This window comes from Oncorhynchus clarkii, chromosome 7, assembly GCF_045791955.1.
Source record: "Oncorhynchus clarkii lewisi isolate Uvic-CL-2024 chromosome 7, UVic_Ocla_1.0, whole genome shotgun sequence".
NCBI lineage: Eukaryota > Metazoa > Chordata > Actinopteri > Salmoniformes > Salmonidae > Oncorhynchus > Oncorhynchus clarkii.
The window spans coordinates 73,036,959-73,064,803 of NC_092153.1; the positions used below are offsets into that span (position 1 = coordinate 73,036,959).

The window sequence follows — 27,845 nt, forward strand, 5'->3', positions numbered from 1 at the left end:
TCACAAAACCAACTGATATTGCTTCACAGTAGCAGTTCAAGTAGCAGACACCATCTCAACATCAACTGTTCAGAGGAGACTGTGAATCAGGCCTTCATGGTCGAATTGCAGCAAAGAACCCACTCCAATAAGAAGACTTGCGTGGGCCAAGAAACACGAGAAATGTAAATTAGACCGGTGGAAGTCTATGGTCTGAGTAGATCAAATTTGAGATTTTTTGTTCAAACCGCCGTATCTTTTTGATACGCAGAGTAGGTAAACGGATGATCCCCCACATGTGGTTGACTGTGAAGCATGGAGGAGGAAGTGTGGGGGTGCTTCGCTTCGTTGGTGACACTCAGTGATTTTATTCATAATTCAATGCACACTTAACCAGCATGGTTACCACAGTATTCTGCAGCGATATGCCATCCCACCTGGTGTGCACTTAGTGGGACTGTCATTTGTTTTTCCACAGGACAATGACCCAACACACCTCCAGGCTGTGTAAGGGCTATTTGACCAAGGAGTGTGATGGAGTGCTGCATCGGATGACCTGACCTCCACAATCACCTGACCTCAACCCAATTGAGATGGTTTGGGATGAGTTAGACCGCAGAGTGAAGGAAAAGCAGCCAACAAGCGCTCAGCATATGTGGGAAGTCCTTCAAGACTGTTGGATAAGCATTCCTCATGAAGCTGGTTGAGAGAATGCCAAGAGTGTGCAAAGCTGTCATCAAGGCAAAGGGTGGCTACTTTGAAGAATCTCATATATAAAATATATTTTGATTTGTTTAACACTTTTTGGTTACTACATGATTCTGTAGTTTTGACGTGTTCACCATTCTACAATGTAGGAAATGGTAAAGGAACCTTGAATGAATTTTGACTGGTGCTGTGTGTATATATATATGAGCGTATTAAACATTATGAACATCTGCTCTTTCCGTGAGACTGACCAGGTGAAATCTGTGATCCCTTTTTATTAATGTCACTTAAATATACTTCAATCTGTGTAGATTAAGGATTTTTAGGCCTTGAGACAATTGAGACACAGATTGTGTACGTGCGCCATTGAGGGGGAATGGGCAAGAAAATATTTAAGTGCCTTTGAACAGGGTATGGCAGGTGACGGGCGCACCGGATTGTGTCAAGAACTGCAACACTGCTGGGTTTTTCACGCTCTCCAGTTTCACTGTGTATCAAGAATGATCTACCACCCAAAGGACGTCAGCCAACTTGACACAACTGTGGAGTCTGGCCGTGGCTTGCTATATAAAGAAGGTAGACAGGCATCAACTCATTCAGTTACTGTTCGTATGAACTGGGCAAAACAATCGACTGAGCGTGGTATGATTGTCAGTGCCTATATGTCAGGAATGGCCTGTCTAGCCTTTTCGCGCACTACTTTGGCTAGAGTTGATTGAGAATGGTGCTACAAACAAACATCCAGTCAGTGACAGTTCTGTGGGTGAAAACAGCTCGTTGATGATAGGTAAAAGGAGAATGGCATGAATTGTGAAAGCTAACAGGCGGGCCACAAACAGGAATGTAATGGCGCAAATACGTCTCACTTAAATCTGATTTATTTTTCATAATACAATGTGCAGTTTAGGTGCAAATTGTGACATAGTATTTAAGTGTTTGACCCGTTACCTGTAGTAGCACTGTACCATGAAAATACATAACTAAGGACATTTATTGTAATGTGGGACCAAATGAGCAATGTTAGGATCTCTCCTGATCTGAGTTTTTTTTGTTTCAGAAATTCAGCTCAGCCAGTAAATACGCCGCTTTGCTAATGGACAGCGAGCAAGGAGACGACGCGGAGGACAGCATAGAATAAAGCGAGAGCGGGGGAGTGAAAAGAAGATCCAGTCAATGAAAGAATCTCACATTAAATATGAAAGTCTCCTCACCTGGTGTAGAGGCACCTGGGAGGTCGTCACTCCTACCTACTTTCCTTACTCGTAACCCTCCCTCCCCTCCCCTTTTCAGGACTTTTCAGTTTCTAAAAATAATAGTCATATACTGACTTGTTTTAAATGGAAAGGGAAAGGAATAGTCGACACAAGAAAATATGGAATATTGAATTAATTGTAATAAATAAAAAAGTGGGGTAAAAACAAATATTGTTTACATTTGTGATGGTATGCGTTGGGCTCCATCCTTTTCCCCAGTGGAAAAGGATGACATTGGTTACTGGATGCTTGCTTGTCAGCCTGACCTATTAAATCTCATGTGCAGTTAAAAAGGCAGTGTTTTATTTACCTGACAGCTGGCTAAGTAGGATAAAAGTATATATTCTCGCCGATTGGTCCAGCCAATACTCATAATGACATCGTTCTCAATGGGGGGGTATTTTGCCCCGCTGGCGGACACTGAACTACGTAAGTGAAGGCAGAGTTTGCCGTTGTAATTGAGTATTGTAGAGCACTGGGAGGTGAATGTCGTCACTAACTAAACAAAAAAAATTAGCTGATCAATAAAGGAGGCATTGTTTTGTGGCGGTTCTAATGTTTCTTAATGATCCAAAGTTCTCTACCACAAGCATTGAATTTTTTTTTTTACTCCTTCTAGCTGGTCTGTTGAGTAGAGCAATCGGCATTTACCACCAGACTACTAAATTGCAAATCGAGTGCCAGCTCTGCCCACACAACTAATAACCAGACATCCTCTGCAAAAGAACGCACCCAAAGAAAGTCTACCTTTGAGAAATGTCTGAAGCTGGTACTACTAGTGTAGGACAGAACTTTAGCCAGCTAGCAGTGCTACTGATCTATTGAGATGTACTGGGAAGGTGTTTGACAGTGTTTTGGGAAGTAGCTTGGAAATTATTATGTTTAATCAAATTTTATTTGTCACATGCTGAATACAACAGTGACATGCTTACTTACAAGCCCTTAACCAACAATGCAGTTAAATATGTAACAAATAATTAAATAGCAGCAGTAAAATAACAGTAGCAAGGCTATATTCGGGGTACCGGTACAGAGTCAATGTGCGGGGGCACAGGTTAGTCGAGGTAATATGTACATGTAGGTAGAGTTATTAAAGTGACTATGCATAGATGACAGAGTAACAGCAGTGTAATAATTATCAATATATTCAGAGACAACCTATCAGATCCCCACTGACGGGCTGTTGCGCCCCAGGTGATAAGGGTAGCCCACAACACAACCACCATGTGGGCCCCTCCGGGGTGTGTGCATAGTCCTCTCCTGTACTCCCTATTCACCCACAACTCCAACACCAAGTTTGCTGGCGTGGTAGTAGGCCTGAACACCGATGTCGATGGGAGCCTTAAGGGAGGAGGTCAGAGACATGGCAGTGTTTTGCCAGGACAACAAGCTCTCCCTCAATGTTAGTAAGAACAATGAGCTGATTGTGGACTACATTTTAGAGGGGAGAGCATGCCCCCATCCACATCGACAGGGCTGTAGTGGAGCAGGACGAGAGGTTCAAGTTTCTTGGCGTTGACATCACTAAGGGCTTAACATGGACCACACAGTCACGAAAAGGCCAAGAGAGCGCCTCTTCCCTTTCAGGAGGCTGAAAAGATTTGGCATGGGCCTTTTGGATCCTCAAAGTTCTACAACTGCACCATGAGCATCTTGACTGGCTGCATCACCGCTTGGTATGGCAAATGCACCACCCTTGACCGCAAAGCACTACAGAAGTGCTGACAGCCCAGTGCATCACTGGGGCCAAGCTCTCTGCCATCCAGGACCCCCATATCAGGCAGTGTCAGAGGAAGGCCAGAAAAATTGCCAAAGACTCCAGCCACCCAAGCCATAGACTACAGTGCGGCAAACGGTACCGGAGCATCGGCTCTTGGACCAACAGGCTCCGAGACAGCTTCTATTCCCAAGCCAACAGACTGCTAAATAGTTAGTCCGGGTAACCGTTCTAATTATCTGCACTGACCTGACTATCCACATTCACAAGACTATATATACACACATTATATACTCACACACTGCACTGACACTAATGCAAAAAACCCTCACATACACACAACACCAACACACTATGCTCCGGCTACTCTGTCCTTTATTTTACTCATATTATGATCTATCCTGATTCCTAGTCCCTTTACCCTGCCTTCATGTACATAACTACCTCAAAAACCTCGTACACCTGAACATTGATCTGGTACACCCTGTATATAGCTCAATTCTTATGTATTGTATTCCATGTGGTACTATTTTTCATTCTATTATTTAACTGTATTGTTTGGAAGGGCTCGTAATCAAGCGTTTCACAGTTAAGTCACCATTTTATTGGGCATATGTGACAAATGAGATTAATTGTTTTCATTTAAGGTATGAGGTTTTGATTATACCATATTTGATATGGGGTGGCAAACTGCATCCCAATTCCCAATTAATTGGAAAAAATGTAAATGAATATTTTGATAGTTTTGATGAGTAACTTCAAAACCTGACGTTTCTTGTACAGCACTTGTTCTACAGGGGACATCAAATTTTAGTTTTCAAATGCACCGTATACAACCGGTGTAGACTTTATCGTAAAGGTTATTACTAACAATGAAGAGTTCAAAAAATATATAATTTAAATAACGCAAGGAATCAAAATACACAAGAATTAAGCAATATACAAGAAATACCATATCAATGTAATCCAGACATAAGTTACTTGTACAGCATTTCAACAGGGGCCTTTAGGTGGGTCTTTGTTACTGTTGGCAGCCAACAGTAATAATGCCTCCCCACAGACTCATCTCAACTTAATCTCATCACCATTATCCCCCATCACAGTGCAGATGTATACATTTCTCAACACTCGCTGACTGGCACAATAGTGACATTAAAAAGCCATCAACTATATATTTCAGCCAGCTGTTGGTGATTCAGACTTCGTTCTGTGAAAATATCTGCTTTTGGGAAAACATTTGAGGATTACTTTGAGATGACATTTTTAACATTTCAAAGTAATTGATAAATTGGGCTTGTGAGTAACTGGTGGATGTCAAGGATCAAACCAAATGTACAGTGACTTCAGAAGGTATTCACACCCCTTGACTTTTTCCACATTTTGTCTTGTTACAGCCTGAATTTAAAATTGATTAAATTAAGATATTTTTGCCACTGGCCTACACACAATACCTAAATGTCAAAGTGGAAATATTTATTAAAAGCTGAAATGTCTTGAGTCAAGTTTTCAACCCTGTTGTTATGGCAAGCCTAAATAAATTCAGGAGTAAAAATGTGCTTAAGTCACAAATTGACTTAAGGACTCCCTTAGTGCAATAATAGTATTTAACATGATTTTTGAAAGACTACCTGATCTCTGTACCCCACTGACAATTATCTTTATGGTCCATCAGGCGAGCAGTGGATTTCAACCACAAAGACCATGGTTTTCCAATGCCTTGCAAAGAATGGCACTTATTATAGATTGGTAAAAAATGTAATAGAAAAGCAGACATTGAATGTCCCTTTGAGCTTGAAGTTAAGTGAAGTTATTAATTACGCTTTGGATTGTGTATAATTTTTTTTTTAACCAGGCAAGTCGGTTAAGAACAAATTCTTATTAACAATGACAGCCTACACCGGCCAAACCCGGACGACACTGGGCCAATTGTGCGCTGCCCTATGGGCCTCCCAATCATGGCCGGTTGTGATACAGCCTGGGTTTGAGCCAGGGTGTCTGTAGTGACGCCTATAGCACTGAGATGCAGTGTCTTAGACCGCTGCGCCACTCAGGAGCCCGGTTGCTACAAAACTACAGGTGCCCTTCCTTACTCAGTTGCTGGAGAGGAAGATAACCGCTCAGGGATTTCACCATGAGGCCAATGGTGACTTTAAAACAGTTTAATGGATGGATGGATCAGCAACATTGTAGTTACTCCACAATACTAACCTAATTGACAGAGTGAAAAGAAGGAACCCTGTATAGAATACAAATATTCCGAAACCTGTTTGCAGCAAGTCACTAAATACTGCAAAAAATGTGATAAAGCAATTCACTTTTTGTCCTGAACACAGTTATGTTTGGGGCAAATCCAATACAACACATTACGGAGTACCCCTTTCCATAACTTCAAGCATAGTGGTGGCTGCATCATGTTAGACTACCTGTGGTGCAGCAGGTAGTCGTGGTTAGAATGTTGGGCCAGTAACCGAAAGGTTGCTGACCCACTGGGAATGTGATGAAAGAAATGAAGGCTCAAATAAATCATTCTCTACTATTATTCTGACATTTCACCTTCTTAAAATAAAGTGGTGATCCTAACTAACCAAAGACAAGGAATTATTACTAGGATTAAATGTTGGGAATTGTGAAAACCTGAGTTTAAATGTATTTGGCTTCCTTCTTCATCTGTATATGTAATGTTATTCCATAGAGCCCATTATATGAATTTGTATTTATGCAGTTCCTTGACAAGGACGGCCATTAATCAGCAATAATTAGATGTCAGTTTGCATTGTGCCGCAGTTAAACCTTCAGATAGAAATGAATTATGTTGAACAGATATGATTGTCATGCAGAATATGGAAGTGTCTGCTCTATTTCAATCTGCACCGTTGTGAACATTTCACCTCAATGAATAGACCCCAGGTGTGGTCCTGACCTGAACATGGATGTCAGTTTGTTTCTCTGGTGGTGATCACTCTTCAACCCCCGCTGTGTACAGAACTCATGATGGCAAGTGATGAGGGTCCTGCTGTGCCACCCGTCATCTCCCTCACGCCTGTCTCGACAGGGACATGAGGGTCCTGGACTCCTCTGCTAAAACAGTCATCAGCTTCTTGATGATTTGCCTCAGGAATACTGACAGGTGTTTGTGTACACATTTTAATTTACTTGAGTACTAGAAGTCCTCACAAGAATAGTAAACCACCTAAAATCCAGAGAATTGAGGACATTTTGCCGGTCCTTAATTGTAAAAAGGCTATTTTAGGGTCAGAGAAAATAGGATTTTGGATCGGAATGCATTGTTGGGGGGGAGGGGTGTAACTGTGATTGTGTTCCCCACCCCCTGTTCTTTGCTGTGGAGTGTTATTCCTGGTGGTTGGGCCGGAATACCAGCTGGCTCTCCGAGGAGGTCCAGCTCCCCATGTGACTCCTTCAGGACAGGAGCAGACCCTCTCCAGCCTCGCTACTTTTACTACCACAACATCCCCTTGATGTATACAGTTCTAAAGGAACAGAGTATTTCATTGTTTTCAGTTGAGAGAGATTTTTAGGGAAAACATAGAGGGTGAAGGGGTGAGAAATGGAGAGAACTACAGTGCTGATGTCCTGTGTGTGTTCTCTCCACAAGTAGAGTTTCAGGTTCCGGGTGGGTGGACAGGTTATTTGAGTGTGTGAGGCACTCTCTCTTGTCGTTCCCACATGACATAGAGAAGGAGGAGATGAAAAATGGTAGGAAGGAACCGTTTCACTGTCTGCTCCCTTCAAGCGCAAAGTTGCGGAGTCCGTGCAGGGTGTCGTAGTGAGCGGCGCTATCTAATCGCTCCCATATGAGAGGAGAGAAAGAGAGAGGCTGAACATACACCAAGAAATGGGGAAGGGCCTGATGTCAGCCAGACCAAAACAGCTGCCCCTCTCCCTGTAGAGGGGAGGGTCTGTGCAGCAGGCTGACAGGAGAGGGGGAACAGCTAGAGAGAACATTGTAAAAAGAGATGGGGAGCGACAGAGAGCAAGAGAAGGGTGTTTCTTTAAAGGTTGAAAGGGGAGAGAGAGGGCAGTCAGAGAGGTGTAACAGGAGATGAGAGAGAGAGAGAGGAAGGTTTGTGCAGGCTGGAAAGGAAGGGAGAACAGCTAGTGACAGAGGGAGAAAGGGAGAGATGGGACAGCCAGAGAGAGGAGAGAGGAACTGAGTGGAGGCTGAGGGGTCCAGTCCTGGCAGATTAGAGTGAGCAGTCGAAGGGTTTGGGGGGGGGCTAAGATAAGAATGCCAAAGAAGCAAAGGCAGAACCCAGATTCACTGTGAAGGAGTGAAGAAATGAGAGTGGGTCCCTTTGAAAAGAAATATAAGGAAGGAGAGCAGGTCCTTGGGATAACCGGATAACTGACATAAAAAACTAGAGAAGCGTACTACCGTATCTATGGGAAGCGTTCACAGTACCCAGCGTCACAAGGGAAAGAGATGCGTTCCAGAACCTGATGGATCCACAAAAGTAGTGGTTCACGATGTCCCCGTTGAAATCCTGCAGCTGGCTGAGGTAAGTGAGGGACTTGTTGACATCTCTGCAATTCGCGAAACGTTTAACCCTTCAGTGGCTTAATTGGTTGAGCATGGCATTTGCAATGTCAGGGTTGTGCATTTGAATCACACTGGGGCAACCCATCGGAAGATGTATGGATGTATTACTGTACGTGGCTTTGGATAAAAGCATTGGCTAAATGGCAAATTCTAATATTACTACAATATTACCTCAGGAGACAATCATTTTGGGGGACTTGAATGGGATATGAATAGATTGACCATGATTCTGTACTACAGTGCCTTGCGAAAGTATTCAGCCCCCTTGAACTTTGCGACCTTTTGACACATTTCAGGCTTCAAACATAAAGATATAAAACTGTATTTTTTTGTGAAGAATCAAGAACAAGTGGGACACAATCATGAAGTGGAACGACATTTATTGGATATTTCAAACTTTTTTAACAAATCAAAAACTGAAAAATTGGGCGTGCAAAATTATTCAGCAGCCTTAAGTTACTACTTTGTAGCGCCACCTTTTGCTGCGATTACAGCTGTAAGTCGCTTGGGGTATGTCTCTATCAGTTTTGCACATCGAGAGACTGACATTTTTTCCCATTCCTCCTTGCAAAACAGCTCGAGCTCAGTGAGGTTGGATGGAGAGCATTTGTGAACAGCAGTTTTCAGTTCTTTCCACAGATTCTCGATTGGATTCAGGTCTGGACTTTGACTTGGCCATTCTAACACCTAGATATGTTTATTTTTGAACCATTCCATTGTAGATTTTGCTTTATGTTTTGGATCATTGTCTTGTTGGAAGACAAATCTCCGTCCCAATCTCAGGTCTTTTGCAGACTCCATCAGGTTTTCTTCCAGAATGGTCCTGTATTTGGCTCCATCCATCTTCCCATCAATTTTAACCATCTTCCCTGTCCCTGCTGAAGAAAAGCAGGCCCAAACCATGATGCTGCCACCACCATGTTTGACAGTGGGGATGGTGTGTTCAGTTGTGTTGCTTTTACGCCAAACAACGTTTTGCATTGTTGCCAAAAAGTTCAATTTTGGTTTCATCTGACCAGAGCACCTTCTTCCACATGTTTGGTGTGTCTCCCAGGTGGCTTGTGGCAAACATTAAACAACACTTTTTATGGATATCTTTAAGAAATGGCTTTCTTCTTGCCACTCTTCCATAAAGGCCAGATTTGTGCAATATACGACTGATTGTTGTCCTATGGACAGAGTCTCCCACCTCAACTGTAGATCTCTGCAGTTCATCCAGAGTGATCATGGGCCTCTTGGCTGCATCTCTGATCAGTCTTCTCCTTGTATGAGCTGAAAGTTTAGAGGGACGGCCAGGTCTTGGTAGATTTGCAGTGGTCTGATACTCCTTCCATTTCAATATTATCGCTTGCACAGTGCTCCTTGGGATGTTTAAAGCTTGGGAAATCTTTTTGTATCCAAATCCGGCTTTAAACTTCTTCACAACAGTATCTCGGACCTGCCTGGTGTGTTCCTTGTTCTTCATGATGCTCTCTGCGCTTTTAACGGACCTCTGAGACTATCACAGTGCAGGTGCATTTATACGGAGACTTGATTACACACAGGTGGATTGTATTTATCATCATTAGTCATTTAGGTCAACATTGGATCATTCAGAGATCCTCACTGAACTTCTGGAGAGAGTTTGCTGCACTGAAAGTAAAGGGGCTGAATAATTTTGCACGCCCAATTTTTCAGTTTTTGATTTGTTAAAAAAGTTTGAAATATGCAATAAATGTCGTTCCACTTCATGATTGTGTCCCACTTGTTGTTGATTCTTCACAAAAAAATACAGTTTTATATCTTTATGTTTGAAGCCTGAAATGTGGCAAAAGGTCGCAAAGTTCAAGGGGGCCGAATACTTTTGCAAGGCACTGTATCTAGGTAGTTATAGCACTTCTCAATTTATTGTGCTGTGAGTATCTCGCCTAATGCTTTTTGGAGTTGTCTTGTGACCCATCAACATGTAAACAAAACCAGTGATTCTAGCCAGGACCCCCAGTCTTAAACCATAATGTAGCAACGTCCACCTAGTCTATGGAGAATGCTCTGTCTGTGACACAACCAATAGCAATTTACGGGACATGTTTATGGATAGTGTCATGCAGGACCGCAACTTTCACTGGTGATGGGGTGGGCATGCCCCCCCCCCACATTCTGAAATTGCATTTTTGTCCCCTCCCCCATTTTTATCATTTGAATGTGATACAAAACACGGTAGCGGTGCGCTTTAGGACCATGCGGACACCTCCGAGTGGCCGTGTAGGCTGTACATCCAACTGAAAAATATATATACATTTAAAAAATACTAGTACAATTGCCACCCCACTTCTAAAACCAAAGTGGCGCCCCTGGTGTCATGTGAGATATAACAAACACAATCACAAACGGTTCAGATTGAACTTCTAATCAGTGGTTTCAAAGTCAGTTCCTCGAGGCTAGATGTATGTGCAATCGTTTTTGTTCCAGCCCAGCCCTACCACACTTCACCTAACTTAACAACACCCCGATTAGTTGAATCTGATAGTGTATGTGGATAATTGTCATTTTAATCACAGTATCACATGGCATGGTGGTTACTGGAGTTTGCTAATGATTGTTCCTCACTGTCTTTTGGACTCTGGGCAATGTATGACTCCATAGCTGTTGGCAGTATTTAACCATGTCAACCTGATTTAGCATGACACAGGACTTTGTTGGATGCTTTGACCTCATTCATTGATGTTGATAAGAAATACAGTATAATTTCCAATGGAGGTATTACCTGGTGGAAATTGAATCGGTGGCTAACTTAGAGAATTCTCTCAATCACTCACACACACACACACGTGCAGACAGTAGGGTGCCCTCTCTCTCTAGAAATGGCTCTTGTTTAGTCAAAGGTATTCAAGTATCCCTGGCATTCACCGCACGCCATGTCGCAAGTCCCATTTAGTTTGCTGTCAGAAGGCGAGAAGGGATGATATACCGGTTAGTATTAAAAAGGTCAAGTAAAAAGATAAATGAGCGAGGGATGGCAGTCGTCGGCCGATCGAAGGGTGTTACTCATGCTCCCCGGGGGTCAAAGTTGAAGAGGAAGTGGTGTCCGTTACGCACCTATGCGTCGCGTCTGCTATAGTTGTATTAAAAGTGGCCACATTGCGACATGGCTCCAGTGGGTCTTTTTACTAGTCGGTTCTCAAAATGAGAACTGCGTGTATGTATGACTTCACACCAGGGAGGGGTTGACATGATCTAGGTCTGTCATAAATCAGGTCCTGTTGTGACCGTTGAGAAGCTCAACTTTGTGCTGTTATGAAAATACTTGTATCAATGAAACGTATTGTCACCCTTAAACTCAAAACAGGTGCATCGACCAAAATGCAAATAGAATACCAAAATGTTGTAGCTGGTCCGCAGTCAAAAAGGAGATACAAGGTTTCTTTTTAGTATTTATTTCATTCAGGCAACTTTTCGGCCTTCAACAGTGTCATTTTCCCTTCTAATCAGGGACTAATTTGAACCTGGATCGGGGCAATTAATTATCAGGTAGAACAGAAAACCAGCAGTGGTCCGGACCTCATAGAGTAATATTTGAATACCCCAGATCTACACTATATATACAAAAGAATGTGGACACCCCTTTCAAATTAGTGGATTAGGCTATTTCAGCCACACCCGTTGCTGACCGGTGTATAAAATTGAGCACACAGCCATGAAATCTCCATAGACAAACATTGACAGTAGAATGGCCTTACTAAAGTCCTCAGTGACTTTCAATGTGGCACCTTCATAGGATGCCACCTTTCAACAAGTCAGTTCGTAAGTGCTGTTATTGTGAAGTGGAAACGTCTAGGAGCAACAACGCCTCAGCCGCAAAGTGGTAGGCCACACAAGCTCACAGAACGGGACCGCCGAGTCCTGAAGCACGTAGCTCGTAAAAATAGTCTGTCCTTGGTTGCAACACTCACAACCAAGTTCCAAACTGCCTCTGGAAGCAACGTCAGCACCAGAACTGTTTTTCAGGAGCTTGATGAAATGGGTTTCTATGGCCGAGCAGCTGCACACAAGCCTAAGATCACCATGCACAATGCAAAGCGTTGGCTGGAGTGGTGTAAAGCTCACCGCCATTGGACACACTTCACCATCTGGCAGTCCGGCGGACAAATCTGGGTTTGGCGGATGCTAGGATAACGCTACCTCCCCCAATGCATAGTACCAACTGTAAAGTTTGGTGGAGGAGGAATAATGGTCTGGGGCTGATGTTCATGGTCCCCTTAGTTCCATTTAAGGGAAATCTTAACGCTACAGCATACAATTACATTCTAGATGATTCTGTGCTTCCAACTTTTTGGCAACAATTTGGGGAAGGCTTTTTTCTGTTTCAGCATGACAATGCCCCAGTGCACAAAGCAAGGTCCATACAGAAATGGTTTGTCGAGATCGGTGTGGAAGAACTTTACTGGCCTGCAAAGAGCCCTGACCTCAACCCCGTCAAACACCTTTAGGATGAATTGGAACGCCGATTGTGAACCAGGCCTAATCGCCTAACATCAGTGCCCGACCTCACTAATGTTCTTGTGGCTAAATGGAAGCCCCCGCAGCAATGTTCCAACATCTAGCGGAAAGCCTTCCCAGAAGAGTGGAGGCTGTCATAGCAGCAAAGAGGGGACCAAGTCCATATGAATGCCCATGATTTTGTAATGACATTTTTGATGAATGTCCACATACGTTTGGTCATGTAGCGTATATAGTACCTGGACCTAAATGTCAGTTGCACTGCTTTCCCCCCCATTCTTCCCTCTTATCAGGGACTGATTTAGACCTGGGACACCAGGTGGGTGCAATGAATTATCAGGTAGAAGAGCAAAAAAAGCAACCGTACTCTGGACCTCCAGGGTAGGACTTGAATATCCCTGATCTAAAGAAAAAACAGTGGCATGTGTAAACATACACATGTAAACTCAGCGATCCATTTGTCTTTCTTTATATGTTGTATAATATTCATGTTTATGATGGGCAATGTTGTCTACACGTTACATTTCTCCAACCCACAGATACTGCAATGTCACCAATGCACATTGCTCTCTTGTATGCCATTGCCAATGTTTGAGTTGTTCATATCAATGTTTGAGCCAAAATAGGGTCCTTGTTGACTAGGTGCATTCCTCAACCGAGAGCGCTGTTTTGTCCTACACACGCTTTCCCATTCCTATTCGGAGAGTTTCATGGCTATTTTTGAGGTGACACTCCTGCTCATGGAAAGTGGGGATATAAATACCCAGACATCGTAGGAGCATAAGATTTCCCATCTGCCCTGTCCCTTCCTGGGAAAGGGAAATAGTTTGCTAACATGACATTTGTGTTAGCCGCGAACACAAGTGTCTGTTTCAGGTCTAAACTTCCGCAAAAAATAATCAATGCACTTTGACTATATTATAGGAATAGCGTCGTCGTTTTCAGTTTGAATATTGTCGCTAAAAATCCACAGTAATCCTTTAAAAATTTTACATTTTGGAACGTTCATTAAACTGAAATTGTTACTCTGGCAACATGTTCGCTGCAAACAGAAGCCGTGTTGACGAGTTAGTTCTCACACACACACAATATCTACCAGAAGGTATTAATGAAACCCACTATGTATGAAATAATGGCACTGTTCGCTCCTCGCCCATCTCAATATTAGAAGCTGAGTGCTTTGAGCCTGGAATGGTTGGAGATGCCTGGGGAATGAGCTAGCCTTTGGCTTGAGTATGACAAAAGTGGTTGGGTGCTCAAATCCAGCAATTTCACAATAGTCATGCAAATCTACCGCCCAGGACAACTGGGTGAATGTGTTTGTTCATAGACCCCGTAGCCCTTCCCAACTGAGTGTCTTTTTTGTAATTCTGAGGATATTCAATCTTTCTCTCAGACTTTGGGTGCTCTATTCCCGCTCATTGAGCTAGCATAACTAGGCACAATGTTTGTAGTTACCTTTAGGTCCTTTGATACGGAATGGATAGTTGAAAGAAGAGTTCCTATATTGTTTGGTACATGAATTTCCGCTGGAAGAAGCAGAAGCTAGGAAACTGAGTTGTCGCAATTCTCCTTTCTCACCACGTGGTGATGCTATTGTCTAATGCTTTTCTCACTGTTGACTGGAAGGGGACTACCTGAGGCTTTGGAGCTGGAATGGTTGGAGATGCTTTGTGAAAAAGTGAGCTAGATTCTGGAAAGACTACCTTATTATACTGTATTTCATTAACTATTTGTGAGGGTTAGAGGAGATCTCTGCTTGTGAGCTCTTGATCAAGATGGTCTAAAATCCTCAAGACTTATATCTCCCTCACTAACTTTAAGCATCAACTGTCAGAGCAGCTTGCACCTCTACACAGCCCATCTGTAAATAGCCCACCCAACTACCTCATCCCCATATTGTTATTTATTTTTGCTCTTTTGCACCCCAGTATCTCTACTTGCACATCATCATCTGCACATTTATCACTCCAGTGTTAATGCTAAATTTGTATTATTTTGCCACTGTGGCCTATTTATTGCCTTACCTCCCTAATCTTACTACATTTGCACACACTGTATATAGATTTGTATATTGTGTTATTGACTGTACGTTTGTTTATCCCATGTGTAACTGTGTTGTTTTTGTCGCACTGCTTTGCTTTATATTGGCCAGGTCGCAGTTGTAAATGAGAACTTGTTTTCAACTGGCCTACCTGGTTAAAGACAGGTGAAAAAAAAGTGTTTAAAAAAAAGGGGGGGTGTAGTACTGCTTGAGTTTGTATCATCATGTGAGTTTATTGTCAATGGTGATCTGGCGCCATCACTACTTCAATGTTTCAATAGTTGTTTTTGTTTTTAAGTATGCTTGCGTAACACAGCCCTTCTAGGACAGCCATTCCACTTCCTATTAGTCCCATTCAAATGAATATAATTTGCAGTACGTCTTGCAGTGACAGCAGGTTAAGGGTAGAATAAATTGAGGTTAGTTATAAAAAGTAATTTTATATAAATCAATGGATTACATAACAACCAATTAGTCATATAGGCTGTGTTAGTGATCATATTATCATTACTTTGATTTATTTAAGCATTAAATAAAAAAAAAAAATAATAATTAGCTGTTAGGGTTAAACTATGACATTATATTAAGAGATTTTGAAAATTATGTAGCTAACTAGCCAACTTTGAGTTGCGAATGTGACTAACCTTGACTTGATCATTTGTATTTATATTGTTTGCATGTCCTTGCAGAGACCACATGGTATATTCAATTACAAACCAAAATAAAACACCGTCAGGAAAAAGTTTGGAGTAATGAAAACACGGAGAAGGCTATAGGGGCATGCAAAAAGGGCATGTCAATCAGTAATGGCATATGTAATGTTTATAGTACCAAGGTCCACCACAGGTGACAGAAAAAGTGGAAAGGTTCCCCCCGACCAAGGCCATAGTGGCATACGGCACTGCCATTAGGAGGTAGAAGAAACTCAGGAGATAACGTCACGCCATTAGGCCAAACATAGTGGTTGTTTTTTAGACGGAGGCAAAACCCCAGAGCATGCAGAAGGTAGACGACGTCCTTAATAGATGCAGAGCCAACCAGGCTACAAAACCTGTTATGACTGAATACTTTGAGCTCCTGGAGAAGACGCTGGAGCAACATGGGTTGAAGGATAAACCTTGTCAGATTTATAACTGTGCTGAGACAGGGTTCCAGATGGATGCATCTAAATGAAAGGTCCTTGCACCAAAGGGCTGGAAAAAGGATTGCATCCAGGCGTGTGTCAATACTGGCTTGCTTTAATGCGGCTGGTGAAGATGTCCCCCCCCTTTCATAATTTTTGGAAAGAGATTCCCAGGAGGACCTTACACCAAGGAAGGTACAGCTAATGCTCTCTATGGCACATTGCCATCAGGATACATTGACAATGAACTCTTCAGGGGGTGGTTTGGGAATCATTTCATCAAGTATGCTGTGAAAACACGCCCCCTGCTGCTGGTGTTTAATGGAAACAAAAGTCACCTGGATCCGGAGGTGATTGAGGCAGCAAGAAAATAAAACGTTGTGCTCCTAGTTCTTCCTCCAAACAGCTCTCACATTCTGCAGCCCCTGGATTTGACCTACTTCTCTGCTTTGAAGACTGGGTTTTTCAAGGTGGCTGGAGACCTTTGCCACTTAAACTCCGTAGTCATTTCCAATATGGACTTTCCCATGGTTCTCCGTCAGCCGTACCAGCAATGCAAAGAGCGGAAGATTGTAGTCAGTGGGTTCAGAAAAGCTGGGATCTTCCCCTTTAATCCCAGTGCCATAGATTGGAGTAAAATAGTTCCCTTGACATCCAAAAAGCAACAGCCCCAAAGGACTGCGACTCCATCAGTGCCACCATCAGCAGTAACTCCCAGCAAGTACATGTCCCACCCCCTGGGGGCAGCAGGACTGAATAATGCAGAATTGGCTGAGGTCTTCACAGAGATAGATAATCAAAAGAAGACGGCCCCAAGACCAAGTAAGATGAAGACCCCACTGAAAGCTAGGGTTATTACTGAGGAAGAGTATGAGAGGGAGATGAAACTGGAGTCGGCAAGGAAAAGAGACAGCAAGACACCGCCTCCTCGTAGCACAACCCCCGATGCCGCGGAGAACCCCCAACTAGCCTTGCTACTTCTCCCTCAGGGTGAAACTGCATCTCCTGCAGGTAATTATCAGACATTTTAGTTCATAACGCCTGACTGAGAAATACGTTAATGATATAGAGTGGCTCATTATCATGAAATATATGTAGGCATGTGAATCATGCTTTCAGCCATTTCAACTCACAAGTTATTAGGCTGAAATACTCACCTTAAAAATCCCACCGACGCCATCAATGTACACCCCCATTATATTTAATTTCTCTACAGTCAAATTAAGCAGAAGTGCCCCTCTCTCTGCTATGTTTCTTGTCCAACAGTCAAACAAACAAGTAAATCCAGTAGAACTCCGAGCAGGTCACATCAGAGTACTGAGGAGGGGAGAGACTGAGAACTGGAAGCTGAACAACAAAATAGCAGAGGTCCTCAAACCAAGAGGGCTGGGTTGAGGCACAAGAGATTGGACTATGGTGATAACTCCCAATGATGAGGATGGTTATGGTATCAATCAAGCCTCAGCCAAGGTAAGAGAAAATGTAATCATCTTTCACCTGACTGATTTGGAATGGGAGTTCTTCAGGTCTTGGAGTCTTTCAATACTTTGAATTTATTGGCTGAGCAAAGCTTTGAACAAGCAGGGCTATATTGAATCTGCTATAATGTATCCGAATCTATGCATTTAAGCTATACTGTAAATATTCCCATAGATATTCACCTCATCCTAATGTTTACATGCAGTAATGTGCAGAACTTCACTGGAATACTAACACACGTTGTTCCCTGCAGACTATTTCTCCCCTGAAGAGAGTATTGCCAAACACACACACAAAGATCGAGGTAGTACACAGAAATATGTGGCACCCATGTTCAGATGAGGATGTTTCTGAGATCTCTGACCTTACCTCAACAGATTTTGAGGACAACGAATATGAACAGCAGGCTAGTTTAAATTAATTTGGATGATATAGGCTAAATTAGAGCTGGGCGATATGGACATAAATCCATATCGCGATGAATTGCCTGAACTGATGCGATAATGGTAAATAGAATGATAAGTTTAACATTAATGTACACCACAGTTTTTATTCTCTACTACTACTACTACTAGTTTAATGGTTGTAGCCATCAATTGTCCCATTAACAATCACCATGTTAGCAAACTTATTTCTTTGCAAACTTCACATTTCTCTAGTGTAAAATACTCATTGTAATAAATATCATCAAAATGCCTGTGATCGGTACGGTCGGTGTCAATCATTTTCGGTTTATCGTCCCAGGTCTAGGCTTAATGGCTGTGCATAGCAGGTTGTCATTAGTCTCTAGATCGATTTGAGATTATTTGAATGTCATGTGAATGATGGTTTCTTAGTGCCAGATATTAAATTGGCCCCTGTTGGATTACAGATTGAAGCAATGAGGAGAGCAAAGATAAGGCGTTTGATGCAAAGGAAGACGGGTGAGTTTTTAGTTAAGACATTGCAGTTTAGGATGTGTAGGTCCGGAACAAACAACAATGTTAACTGCAGGGTAGCCTATTAAATGCTTTCACAGGGTGCTGTATGTGTTTTTTACAGCACTGACACAACTCTTTAAAAAAAACGTGTGTATTTTTCATTGTTTCTCTCACTTTTGGTTTAAGTGCTGCTTTCAGAATCGGATGATGACATCACCGATGACAGTTCAGATGACGAACCCTTGGTTAAGATGATGACCAGGAGGCCATCAAATGAGGAGCTGAAAACAACAGTTAAGAAACTGGGTGCCCATGTCGACCTGGAGAAAGTCACAATGAAGGACATTTTCAAGAAGGTTAGTCATTCTAATCTTTTAGTCCATTGAGTTCATACACTGAACGCTCACACATTTCCTCATGGATCAATTTAGGCTATGCAGTGCATCTTAAGAACCTGATAGATTAACAATTTAAAAAATAATAATATATAGTCATTGTCGTTACTTACAGTTTGCTTATTCTCTTACGATGGGTTTCAGGTTTTTAAAATGTACCCTCGTCATGACCTGTCAAACAACAAGTCCTACATCAAGGAGACAGTGAAAAAGGTGATTTCCTTTGTACCATGTTGGACTTCCCATTGCCATAAAAATAAAATGTTGCCAAAAAGATAGCATATTTACAGTAACACGTCTTGAATAAATCTGCACAGCTGGAGTTTAAAATATAAGGTATGATGAGTTCTGTGATTATTATTATTCTAGCTTTGAATGGTTGTATTTATCCATTTTATGGTCCATGGTTGAATATGGTTTCCAACTCTGTTACACTATTGTGTTTTGCCTTTTGTTTTTCAGTTGTCGGAGTGTAGTCTGGAGTTCTTTGCTAATCGCCACCTTCCATGAGGCAGCAGGTAGTCTAGTGGTTAGCATTGGGCCAGTAACCAAAAAGGTTTCTGGATCGAATCCCGAGCTGACAAGGTAAAAAGTGTCGTTCTGCCTCTGAGCAAGGCAGTTTAACCCACTGTTCCCTGGGCGCCGAAGACGTGGATGTTGATTAAGGCAGCCCCCCGCACCTCTCTGATTCAACTGACACAATCAGTTGTGTTGTGACAAGGTAGGGGTGGTATACAGAAGATAGCCCTATTTGGTAAAAGACCAAGTCCATTTTATGGCAAGAACAGCTCAAATAACCAAAGAGAAACGACAGTCCATCATTACTTTAAGACATGAAGGTAGTATAAAATGGACTTTGAAAGTTTCTTCAAGTGCAGTCACAAAAACCACCAAGCGCTATGATGAAACTGGCTCTCATGAGGACCGCCACAGGAGAGGAAGACCGAGAGTTATCTCTGCTGCAGAGTATAAGTTCATTATAGAGTTACCATCCTCAGAAATATCAGCCCAAATAAATGCTTCACGGAGCTCAAGTAACAGACACATCTCAACATCAACTGTTCAGAAGAGACTGCGTGAATCAGACCTTCATGGTTGTATTGCTGCAAGGAAACCACTACTAAAGGACACCAATAGGAAGAAGGGACTTGTTTCTGACGCGAAACACAAGCAATGGACATTAGACCGGTGGAAATGGTCTGAGTCCAAATTTACGATTTTTGGTTCCAACCGCCGTGTCCTTGTGAGACGCAGATTAAGTGAATGGATGATCTCCGCATGTGTGGTTCCCACCATGAAGCATGAAGTAGGTGGTATGGGGGTGCTTTGCTGGTGACACTGTGATGTATTTATTTAATTCAAAGCCTCCACAATCACCCAACCTCAATTGAGATGGTTTGGGAAGAGTTGGACCGCACACTGACGGAAAAGCAGCCAACATGTGCCCAGCATATGTGAAAACTCCAAGACTGTTGGATAAGCATTCCTCATGAAGCTGGTTGAGAGAATGCCAAGAGAGTGCAAAGCTGTCATCAAGGCAAAGGGTGGCTACTTTGAAGAATCTAAAATCTATTTTGATTTGTTAAATACTTTTTTGATTACTACATGATCCGTATGTGTTATTTCATAATTTTGATGTCTTCATTATTATTCTACAATATAGAAAATAGTAAAAAATAAAGAACCTTAATGAGTAGGTGTATCCAAACTTTTGGTACTGTATGTTGCACACATTGTTCACTGTACTATTCATTGTAGCCTATTTTACTGTATCATAGTGCTGTCCTCTTCCACTGATGGTCCTCTTAGTTTTTTAAAGCTAATTCCAGTCAACCTTTTTAATTAGCAATGAAACATTGTATCCTATGTTATTTAAAAACTAATTTTACCCATCAATAATAATGAATTACCAAATCACTTGTAACAGAGGAAGTTCCTCCTCTCCTTACAGTCCCTGGTTCCCCAAAGCTTGCGCTCTCTGGCCAGGGTCCAACAGCGGAGGGGTTGCGTAGGACAGCCTTTCCCCGGGCCAGGCCTGGTACTCCAGGGGTCCCTGTTCACCCACATCCAGAAACCACTGAAGAAGCATGGACTGGTCTCTCTGGGCACGATTTAAATGAATCAATTTCTGGATCTGGAGCTGCTCACTCTTAGACAGCAGGTGAGGTCCGTGATCCCTGCAGTGCTTCAGCACCTTCTTCCACATCTTGTTCTCCTGTACCATCATGTTTAGCTACAACCTGGCCTGCCCTGTGAACGGTCTTGGTTTCCACTGATGCGATGCTGCCTGGCCAGAGAAGGAGAGCTTTGGGGAACTTTCTTTGTTAATTGATTTGTTAATTCACTATCAGGTAAAAATTATTGGGATACAATTAGGATGGACAATATTATTATTATTTAATAATTGTAACATAACATTTTAAATGTCATCTTTATTTCCAATTCAAATAAAGAGAACATTATATTGTTTGTAAGATTCTAACCACCTTTACCAAAGGCTCATAATCTTATTTTGAGGGGGATTCAAGACATAACTTATAAGGCAAATAGTGAAATCAATCAAGGTATTTGAAAAGTTTAAATCCCTTGAGATAGAAGTATTCCAAAATGGTTTGGTACCGAATGTCTGCTGCAATGTGGCTGAGACTGAGCTGCTCTTCTCCTTTTTCGCCACTAGGTGCTGCTATTTTATAATCTGCTCTCATTGTAGGTTTGCGAGGGACTGACATGACAGGCAAAGATGGGAATACAGTGTGCACAATTTATCCTATTGTAAATGTTTTTAATATTTTAACCAAATTAATGTGGTAATATTATTCACATTGGTGTTTTGCGGGGACTATTTAATGAAGCTGCCAGTTGAGGACTTGTGAGGCGTCTGTTTCTCAAACTAGACACTCATGTACTTATCCTCTTGCTCAATTGTGCCGAGGCCTCCCACTCTTTCTATTCTGGTTAGAGCCAGTTTGCGTTGTTTTTTGAAGGGAGTAGAACACAGCGTTGTACAACATCTTCAGTTTCTTGGCAATTTATCGCATGGAATAGCTTTCATTTCTCAGATCAAGAATAGACTGACGAGTTTTAGAAGAAAAGTCTCTGTTTCTGGCCATTTTGAGCCTGTAATCAAACCCACAAATGCTGATGCTCCAGATACTCAACTTGTCTAAAGAAGGACAGTTTTATTGCTTCTTTAATCAGAACAACAGTTTTCAGCTGTGCTAACAGCAAAATGTTTTTCTAATGATCAAATAGCCTTTTAAAATGATAAACTTGGATTTGCTAACACAACGTGCCATTGGAACACAGGAGTGATGGTTGCTGATAATGGACCTCTGTACGCCTATGTAGATATTCCATTTTAAAAAATCTGCCCTTTCTAGCTACAATAGTCATTTACAACAATGTCTACACTGTATTTCTGATCAATTTTATGTTATTTTAATGCACAACAAATGTGATTTTCTTTCAAAAACAAGGACATTTCTACGTGACCCCAAACTTTTGAACGGTAGTGTACATCAGAATCAGACAATTAACCCTTAGTCTGACCTGGCCAATTGATTTGTGCATATCTGCTTTGTTGTTGACGTTACTCCCTATGTTGGCAATAGATCTGAAAGAGCGCACATTCGAGAAGAGCGACATAATGTTAGCAATGATATATGCTAAGATGTATGGACGTCATTAATCATATATGAACAATGTGAACAGGTTTTAAAAGAGGACCAAACCCCGATATGAGTAAGGTAAGAGGACTTGTAGTGTATTCATATTTATCATAGCCTAACATGCCCTTATTTATCAATATATCGACAATTTAATTGAGAAACATTTTGTGTAGTCTGCTCCTCACACACGTCACTACGGTAAAAACTTCTGTGTTAGATATTTATGGCGAACTTATTGGTCTGTAACGTTTTTTTCATTGCTTATTATCTGCTTGCAAAAGTGAATGACTTCAAATTCTACCAGTGCCAAATTATTGTACTCTTATCAAAACTGCTATGCCAATTCATTGACTCCATTCAACAGCATTTATACTAAACTAAATATCACTTTATGAAAAAATATTGCAGTCAGAGTGCAGTGTAACTGCATTTAGAGTGCAATATAACTGTAGCATGCTGCAAATTCTGCATCCAAAATACGTTTTTTTAATTTTTTTAACTGCAGTAATTTTGCAGAGTAACTGCAGTTCAACTGCAGTTATTCTGCAGTTACTGTGTCCAAAACACCAGTGGACTGCAGTTTAAAAACGGCAATCTGTTTTGTAAGGGATAGGCTAGTATAGCATCTCATATTACACTACAATATTAAGTTTAGAATACTTGTGAAAAATCATCATTCAATTTTTACTGAACTTTCTATCCACTTTTACAATTGAGTTTGAGTCAGTTAATTTCTAGATGCTTCCCACATATCTTACGTAGTCTAATTTTCCATGGATGGAAAGCATTACTTAATTTGTTTAATTTGTAAGTTACTTGTCTTGGCTAGGGGTGTAGGCGAGTTCACATTGTGTCCACCACCCAAATTCATCACATATTTTCCCTTATCATTTGACTATTCTTTTAGAACACTGGAGTTTGGACACAGAATTGCTTAACTCAAATTGATTCCAGAAGAGCTCACTAATGAGTTATATAACAGTGTATAGCCTGATCTAATACAAAATGTAGGCATAGTATCGAATGTGAGGGAGAGGGACCGAGACGGACAGAGATAGGCGAGCGGCCGACAGGCACGCGGATCCATACATACATTCTGATGCATCCAGTCCCAGTTAGTAGCACTTTAGTGAACGTGCGATGGGACCACGACCAGTCTGGACACATATCAATCAATCAATCATTGAATAAATGTTCTATGTGTCTATTTTCACACTGTGCTCTGGCAATCTGAATGTCAATAGGATGGCCAATATGCTATTGAACATACGTCAGCTAGACATGTTAAAAGCATGCCAGGGGCATCATCAGTGGTCTACATGAACTCTATTCATCCTGATTGAATACACACATTCACACACACAACATATATAAATAATGTCTTAAGCATACGTTAAGCACTCACTGTACTAAGACCCATTAATGGTCTATTAAGCTTTTACAGTCTTCACTCAACATGATTTAAATCACGGCAAAGCTACATATTGTGATTGTGTGTCCTCTCAGAATTTAGGATGGAAGGAGAGAGAGGGGGAGGGGAGGGCGGTCAACGGAGAGATGTGCCTTGTGATGGAGTGAGTGAATAAATCAAGGTGTTTGTGAGGGTGTGTCTGATGGAGTTAGAGAGACTGTGAGATGGTGTTTTGGGTGCCTAGTTCAATACCCCTTCTGTTCTTGAGGTAGATGGAAAAACGCTAACTTCAGAAATGTTCTTTCAGTCCAGAGAAATTCACCAGCCATTTAGTCAGAAGAGAAACCCCTGTGTTTGTCGCTGGAGTTGATGTAAGTTGTTGACCCAGACTACACTCTCCTCATCTCCTCCCTTCTCGCTCAAGGATAGATTAAAGAGCTAATGTAGTTCACATGCAGTCAGATGCTACTGCTTTAGGAAGGCGTTGCCGCAATGTTCTCAAACATTTGTCATACCTTGCTTTTTGCCCAAAATAAGCTAAGAGTGTATGGAAGCATAAAGGACAATGAGGCAGGAGAGGATGTAAATATTATAGAGCTACGCCCTAACAGAGACTGTCTGTGTGCACCCGTGCGCCCCTCCTGTCCTCTTCGGCTCCCCAACATCTTGTGATTTGACTCACATAAAAACCTTTCAAGTTGTATTTGCGACCCACAAATAAACCAAGCTATGTTTCAGCAAGCCACGACTAGCCCTGGCTTTAGCCACAAGCATCAGTGGCTTCCAATATGCCATTTGTTGTTCTAGATTTGACCTTTCTTTGTTTTTAGTGTCCTAGATTTAATCATTGAAGTTGGTGGTCTGCGGAGGCAACTGTTGGTAGTGCCTGCCTGGTGCCCACTGTCTAATATAGATTTCCACTGAAAGGGACGGTGCCAGTCCAGGCAGCTGTGTAAACATCTCCTCTCTTCCTGTTTTGAGGAAAATAGGAGAAGAGGCCTCTTGTCTGTCACTCTCTCTCAATTTCAATTTAAGGGGCTTTATTGGCATGGGAAACATATGTTTATATTGCCAAAGCAAGTGAAATAGATAACCAAAGTGAAAAAAATTATAAAAAATCAACAGTAAACATTACACTCACAAAAGTTCCAAAATAATTAAGACATTTCAAATGTCTCATATCTATATACTGTTATGTAATGATGTGCAAATAGTTCAATTACAAAAGGGAAAATAAATCAACATAAATATAGGTTGCATCTGTGTTTGTTCTTCACTGGTTGCACTTTTCTTGTGGCAACAGGTCACAAATCTTGCAGCAGTGATGGCACACTGTGCTATTTCACCCAATAAATATGGGAGTTTATCAAAATGTGATTTTTTTTTCTTTCTAATTCTTTGTGGGTCTGTAATCTGGCCTAATTCTACTCTGCATGCATTATTTGGTGTTGTACACAGAGGATATTTTTGCATAATTCTGCATGCAGAGTCTCAATTTGTCCCATTCTGTGACTTTCTGGTTGTATTTCTGGTCCTGGCGACAGGAACACCATTATTTTTATCGTCCTGAGATTTACTGTCAGAGCCCAGGTCTGTCAGAGCCCAGGTCTGTCAGGGCCCAGGTCTGTCAGGGCCCAGGTCTGTCAGGGCCCAGGTCTGTCAGAATCTGTGCAGAAGATCTGTAGGCCCTCCTTGGTTGGGGACAGAAGCACCAGATCATCAGTAAACAGTAGACATTTGACTTCAGATTCTAGTAAGGTGAGGCCGGGTACTGCAGACTATTCTAGTGCCCTCGCCAATTCGTTGATGTATACAGTACCAGTCAAAAGTTTGGACACACCTACTAATTCAAGGATTTTTCTTTATTTTGACAATTTTCTACATTGTGCAATAATAGTGAAGAAATCAAAACTATGAAATAACAAATATGGAATCATGTAGTAACCCATAAAGTCTTAAACAAATCACAATATACGCACGCGCTCGTTCCTGTTGTCGCATTTCTTGAGGATTTAATCGACTGAGTGCAAGCGGTCAGGGTTAGTTGGCACAAGTTACAACGGTCAGGGTTAGTCGGCACAAGTTACAACGGTCAGGGTTAGTCATCACAAGTTAGAGCGGTCAGGGTTAGTCGGCACAAGTTACAACGGTCAGGGTTAGTCGGCACAAGTTACAACGGTCAGGGTTAGTCATCACAAGTTACAACGGTCAGGGTTAGTCGGCAAAAGTTACAACGGTCAGGGTTAGTCGGCACAAGTTACAACGGTCAGGGTTAGTCATCACAAGTTACAACGGTCAGGGTTAGTCGGCACAAGTTACAACGGTCAGGGTTAGTCGGCACAAGTTACAACGGTCAGGGTTAGTCATCACAAGTTACAACGGTCAGGGTTAGTCATCACAAGTTACAACGGTCAGGGTTAGTCGACACAAGTTACAACGGTCAGGGTTAGTCGACACAAGTTACAACGGTCAGGGTTAGTCATCACAAGTTACAACTGTCAGGGTTAGTCGACACAAGTTACAACGGTCAGGGTTAGTCGACACAAGTTAGAGCGGTCAGGGTTAGTCGGCACAAGTTAGAGCGGTCAGGGTTAGTCGGCACAAGTTACAATGGTCAGGGTTAGTCGACACAAGTTAGAGCGGTCACTGTTAGTCGGCACAAGTTACAACTGTCAGGGTTAGTCGACACAAGTTACAACGGTCAGGGTTAGTCATCACAAGTTACAACTGTCAGGGTTAGTCGACACAAGTTACAACTGTCAGGGTTAGTCGACACAAGTTACAACGGTCAGGGTTAGTCGGCACAAGTTAGAGCGGTCAGGGTTAGTCGACACAAGTTACAACGGTCAGGGTTAGTCGACACAAGTTAGAGCGGTCACTGTTAGTCGGCACAAGTTAGAGTGGTCAGGGTTAGTCGGCACAAGTTAATTGGCCTCCCGGGTGGCGCAGTGGTCTAGGGCACTGCATTGCAGTGCTAGCTGTGCCACCACGGTTGCGACCGGGAGGTCCGTGGGGCGACGCACAATTAGCCTAGCGTCGTCCGGGTTAGGGAGGGTTTGGCCGGTAGGGATATCCTTGTCTCATCGCGCACTAGCGACTCCTGTGGCGGGCCGGGCGCAGTGCACTGTGCACTGTGCTAGGTGCACAGTTGGGTTGTGTTTCGAAGGATGCATGGCTTTCGACCTTCGTCTCTCCCGAGCCCGTACGGGAGTTGTAGCGATGAGACAAGATAGTAACTACTACTACGAAATTGGGGAGAAAAGTGGGTAAAATAACAAATAAAAACAATAATAATAATTGTAAAAAGGTTCAGTAAAATCAGTCAGGTTTAGGGTTAGTGTTATTCAGGGTTGGGGTCAGTCAGGTTCACAGCCACCGTGCTTCTACACCTGCATTGCTTGCTGTTTGGGGTTTTAGGCTGGGTTTCTGTACAGCACTTTGAGATATCAGCTGATGTACGAAGGGCTATATACATCCATTTGATTTGATTCATTTGGCAGATGACAAATACGATTTGATTATATATTTTGGTACTCCTCTTCTGTGGTATTATAGTAACTGTAACATGACCAAAAACAACAGTAGGGCCGAAAGGCTTGTGAGGAGTGTGCATCACACAGAGTAATGATCAATCTGAAAAAGACACTAAGGTGGGTAGAGAGAGAGAGAGAGAGAGAGAGAGAGATATTCCATCTTCGAATATTCATAAATACATGAGGGACACAAGACATGGCTACAAATGTTGTTTAAAAGCTGCACATTTTGCTTGTTTGATTGCCTTGCGGAGGGAAGGTAATCAAACAAGTGAAATGTAGGTATAAAGGGACAAAGTGGAGTCACATTTCAACGGCTCAGACAAGAGACGTATGTGGTAGGGTCTACAGGCAATCACGGACTACAAAAAGAAAACCAGCCACATCACAGACACCGACGTCTTGCTTCCAGACAAACTAAACAGCTTCTTTGCCTGCTTTGAGGATAATACAGTGCCACCGACACGGCCCACCAACCGAGGACTGCGGTCCCCCCCTTTCCTTCTCCGTGGCCGACGTGATTAAGACATTTAAACGTGTTAACCCTCGCAAAGCTGCTGGCCCAGACGGTATCCCTAGCT

The 27,845-nt window shown here is 42.2% G+C and overlaps 2 protein-coding genes across 8 annotated transcripts in view; both read left to right on the plus strand.

Moving 5' to 3' along the window:
* LOC139413813 (eukaryotic translation initiation factor 4B-like) overlaps positions 1–2,109 on the plus strand; it is a 33,879-nt gene extending 31,770 nt beyond the window's left edge. For all 4 annotated transcript variants that reach the window (XM_071161590.1, XM_071161589.1, XM_071161591.1 and 1 more), the window contains one exon: positions 1,745–2,109. In XM_071161590.1, the coding sequence (XP_071017691.1) occupies positions 1,745–1,825 (81 nt within the window). In that variant the 3' untranslated portion in view covers positions 1,826–2,109. The remainder of the gene's footprint in view (positions 1–1,744) is intronic.
* Positions 2,110–7,618: 5,509 nt separating this feature from the next.
* Positions 7,619–21,143, plus strand: LOC139413814 (protein DEK-like). Of its 4 annotated transcripts, none has more exons than XM_071161597.1 (6): positions 15,089–16,869; positions 17,125–17,328; positions 18,209–18,260; positions 18,444–18,613; positions 18,797–18,865; positions 19,115–21,143. In XM_071161597.1, the coding sequence occupies exons 2-6, from the start codon at positions 17,272–17,274 to the stop codon at positions 19,160–19,162; spliced, it is 396 nt and encodes a 131-aa protein (XP_071017698.1). In that variant the 5' UTR covers positions 15,089–16,869; positions 17,125–17,271; the 3' UTR covers positions 19,163–21,143. The 4 variants fall into 4 exon arrangements, with proteins under 4 accessions (XP_071017695.1, XP_071017698.1, XP_071017696.1 ...); XM_071161595.1 differs by adding an exon at positions 17,591–17,641 and having other exon boundaries at positions 15,958–17,328; XM_071161594.1 differs by lacking the exons at positions 15,089–16,869; positions 17,125–17,328 and adding an exon at positions 7,619–8,174.
* Positions 21,144–27,845: the final 6,702 nt, after the last annotated feature.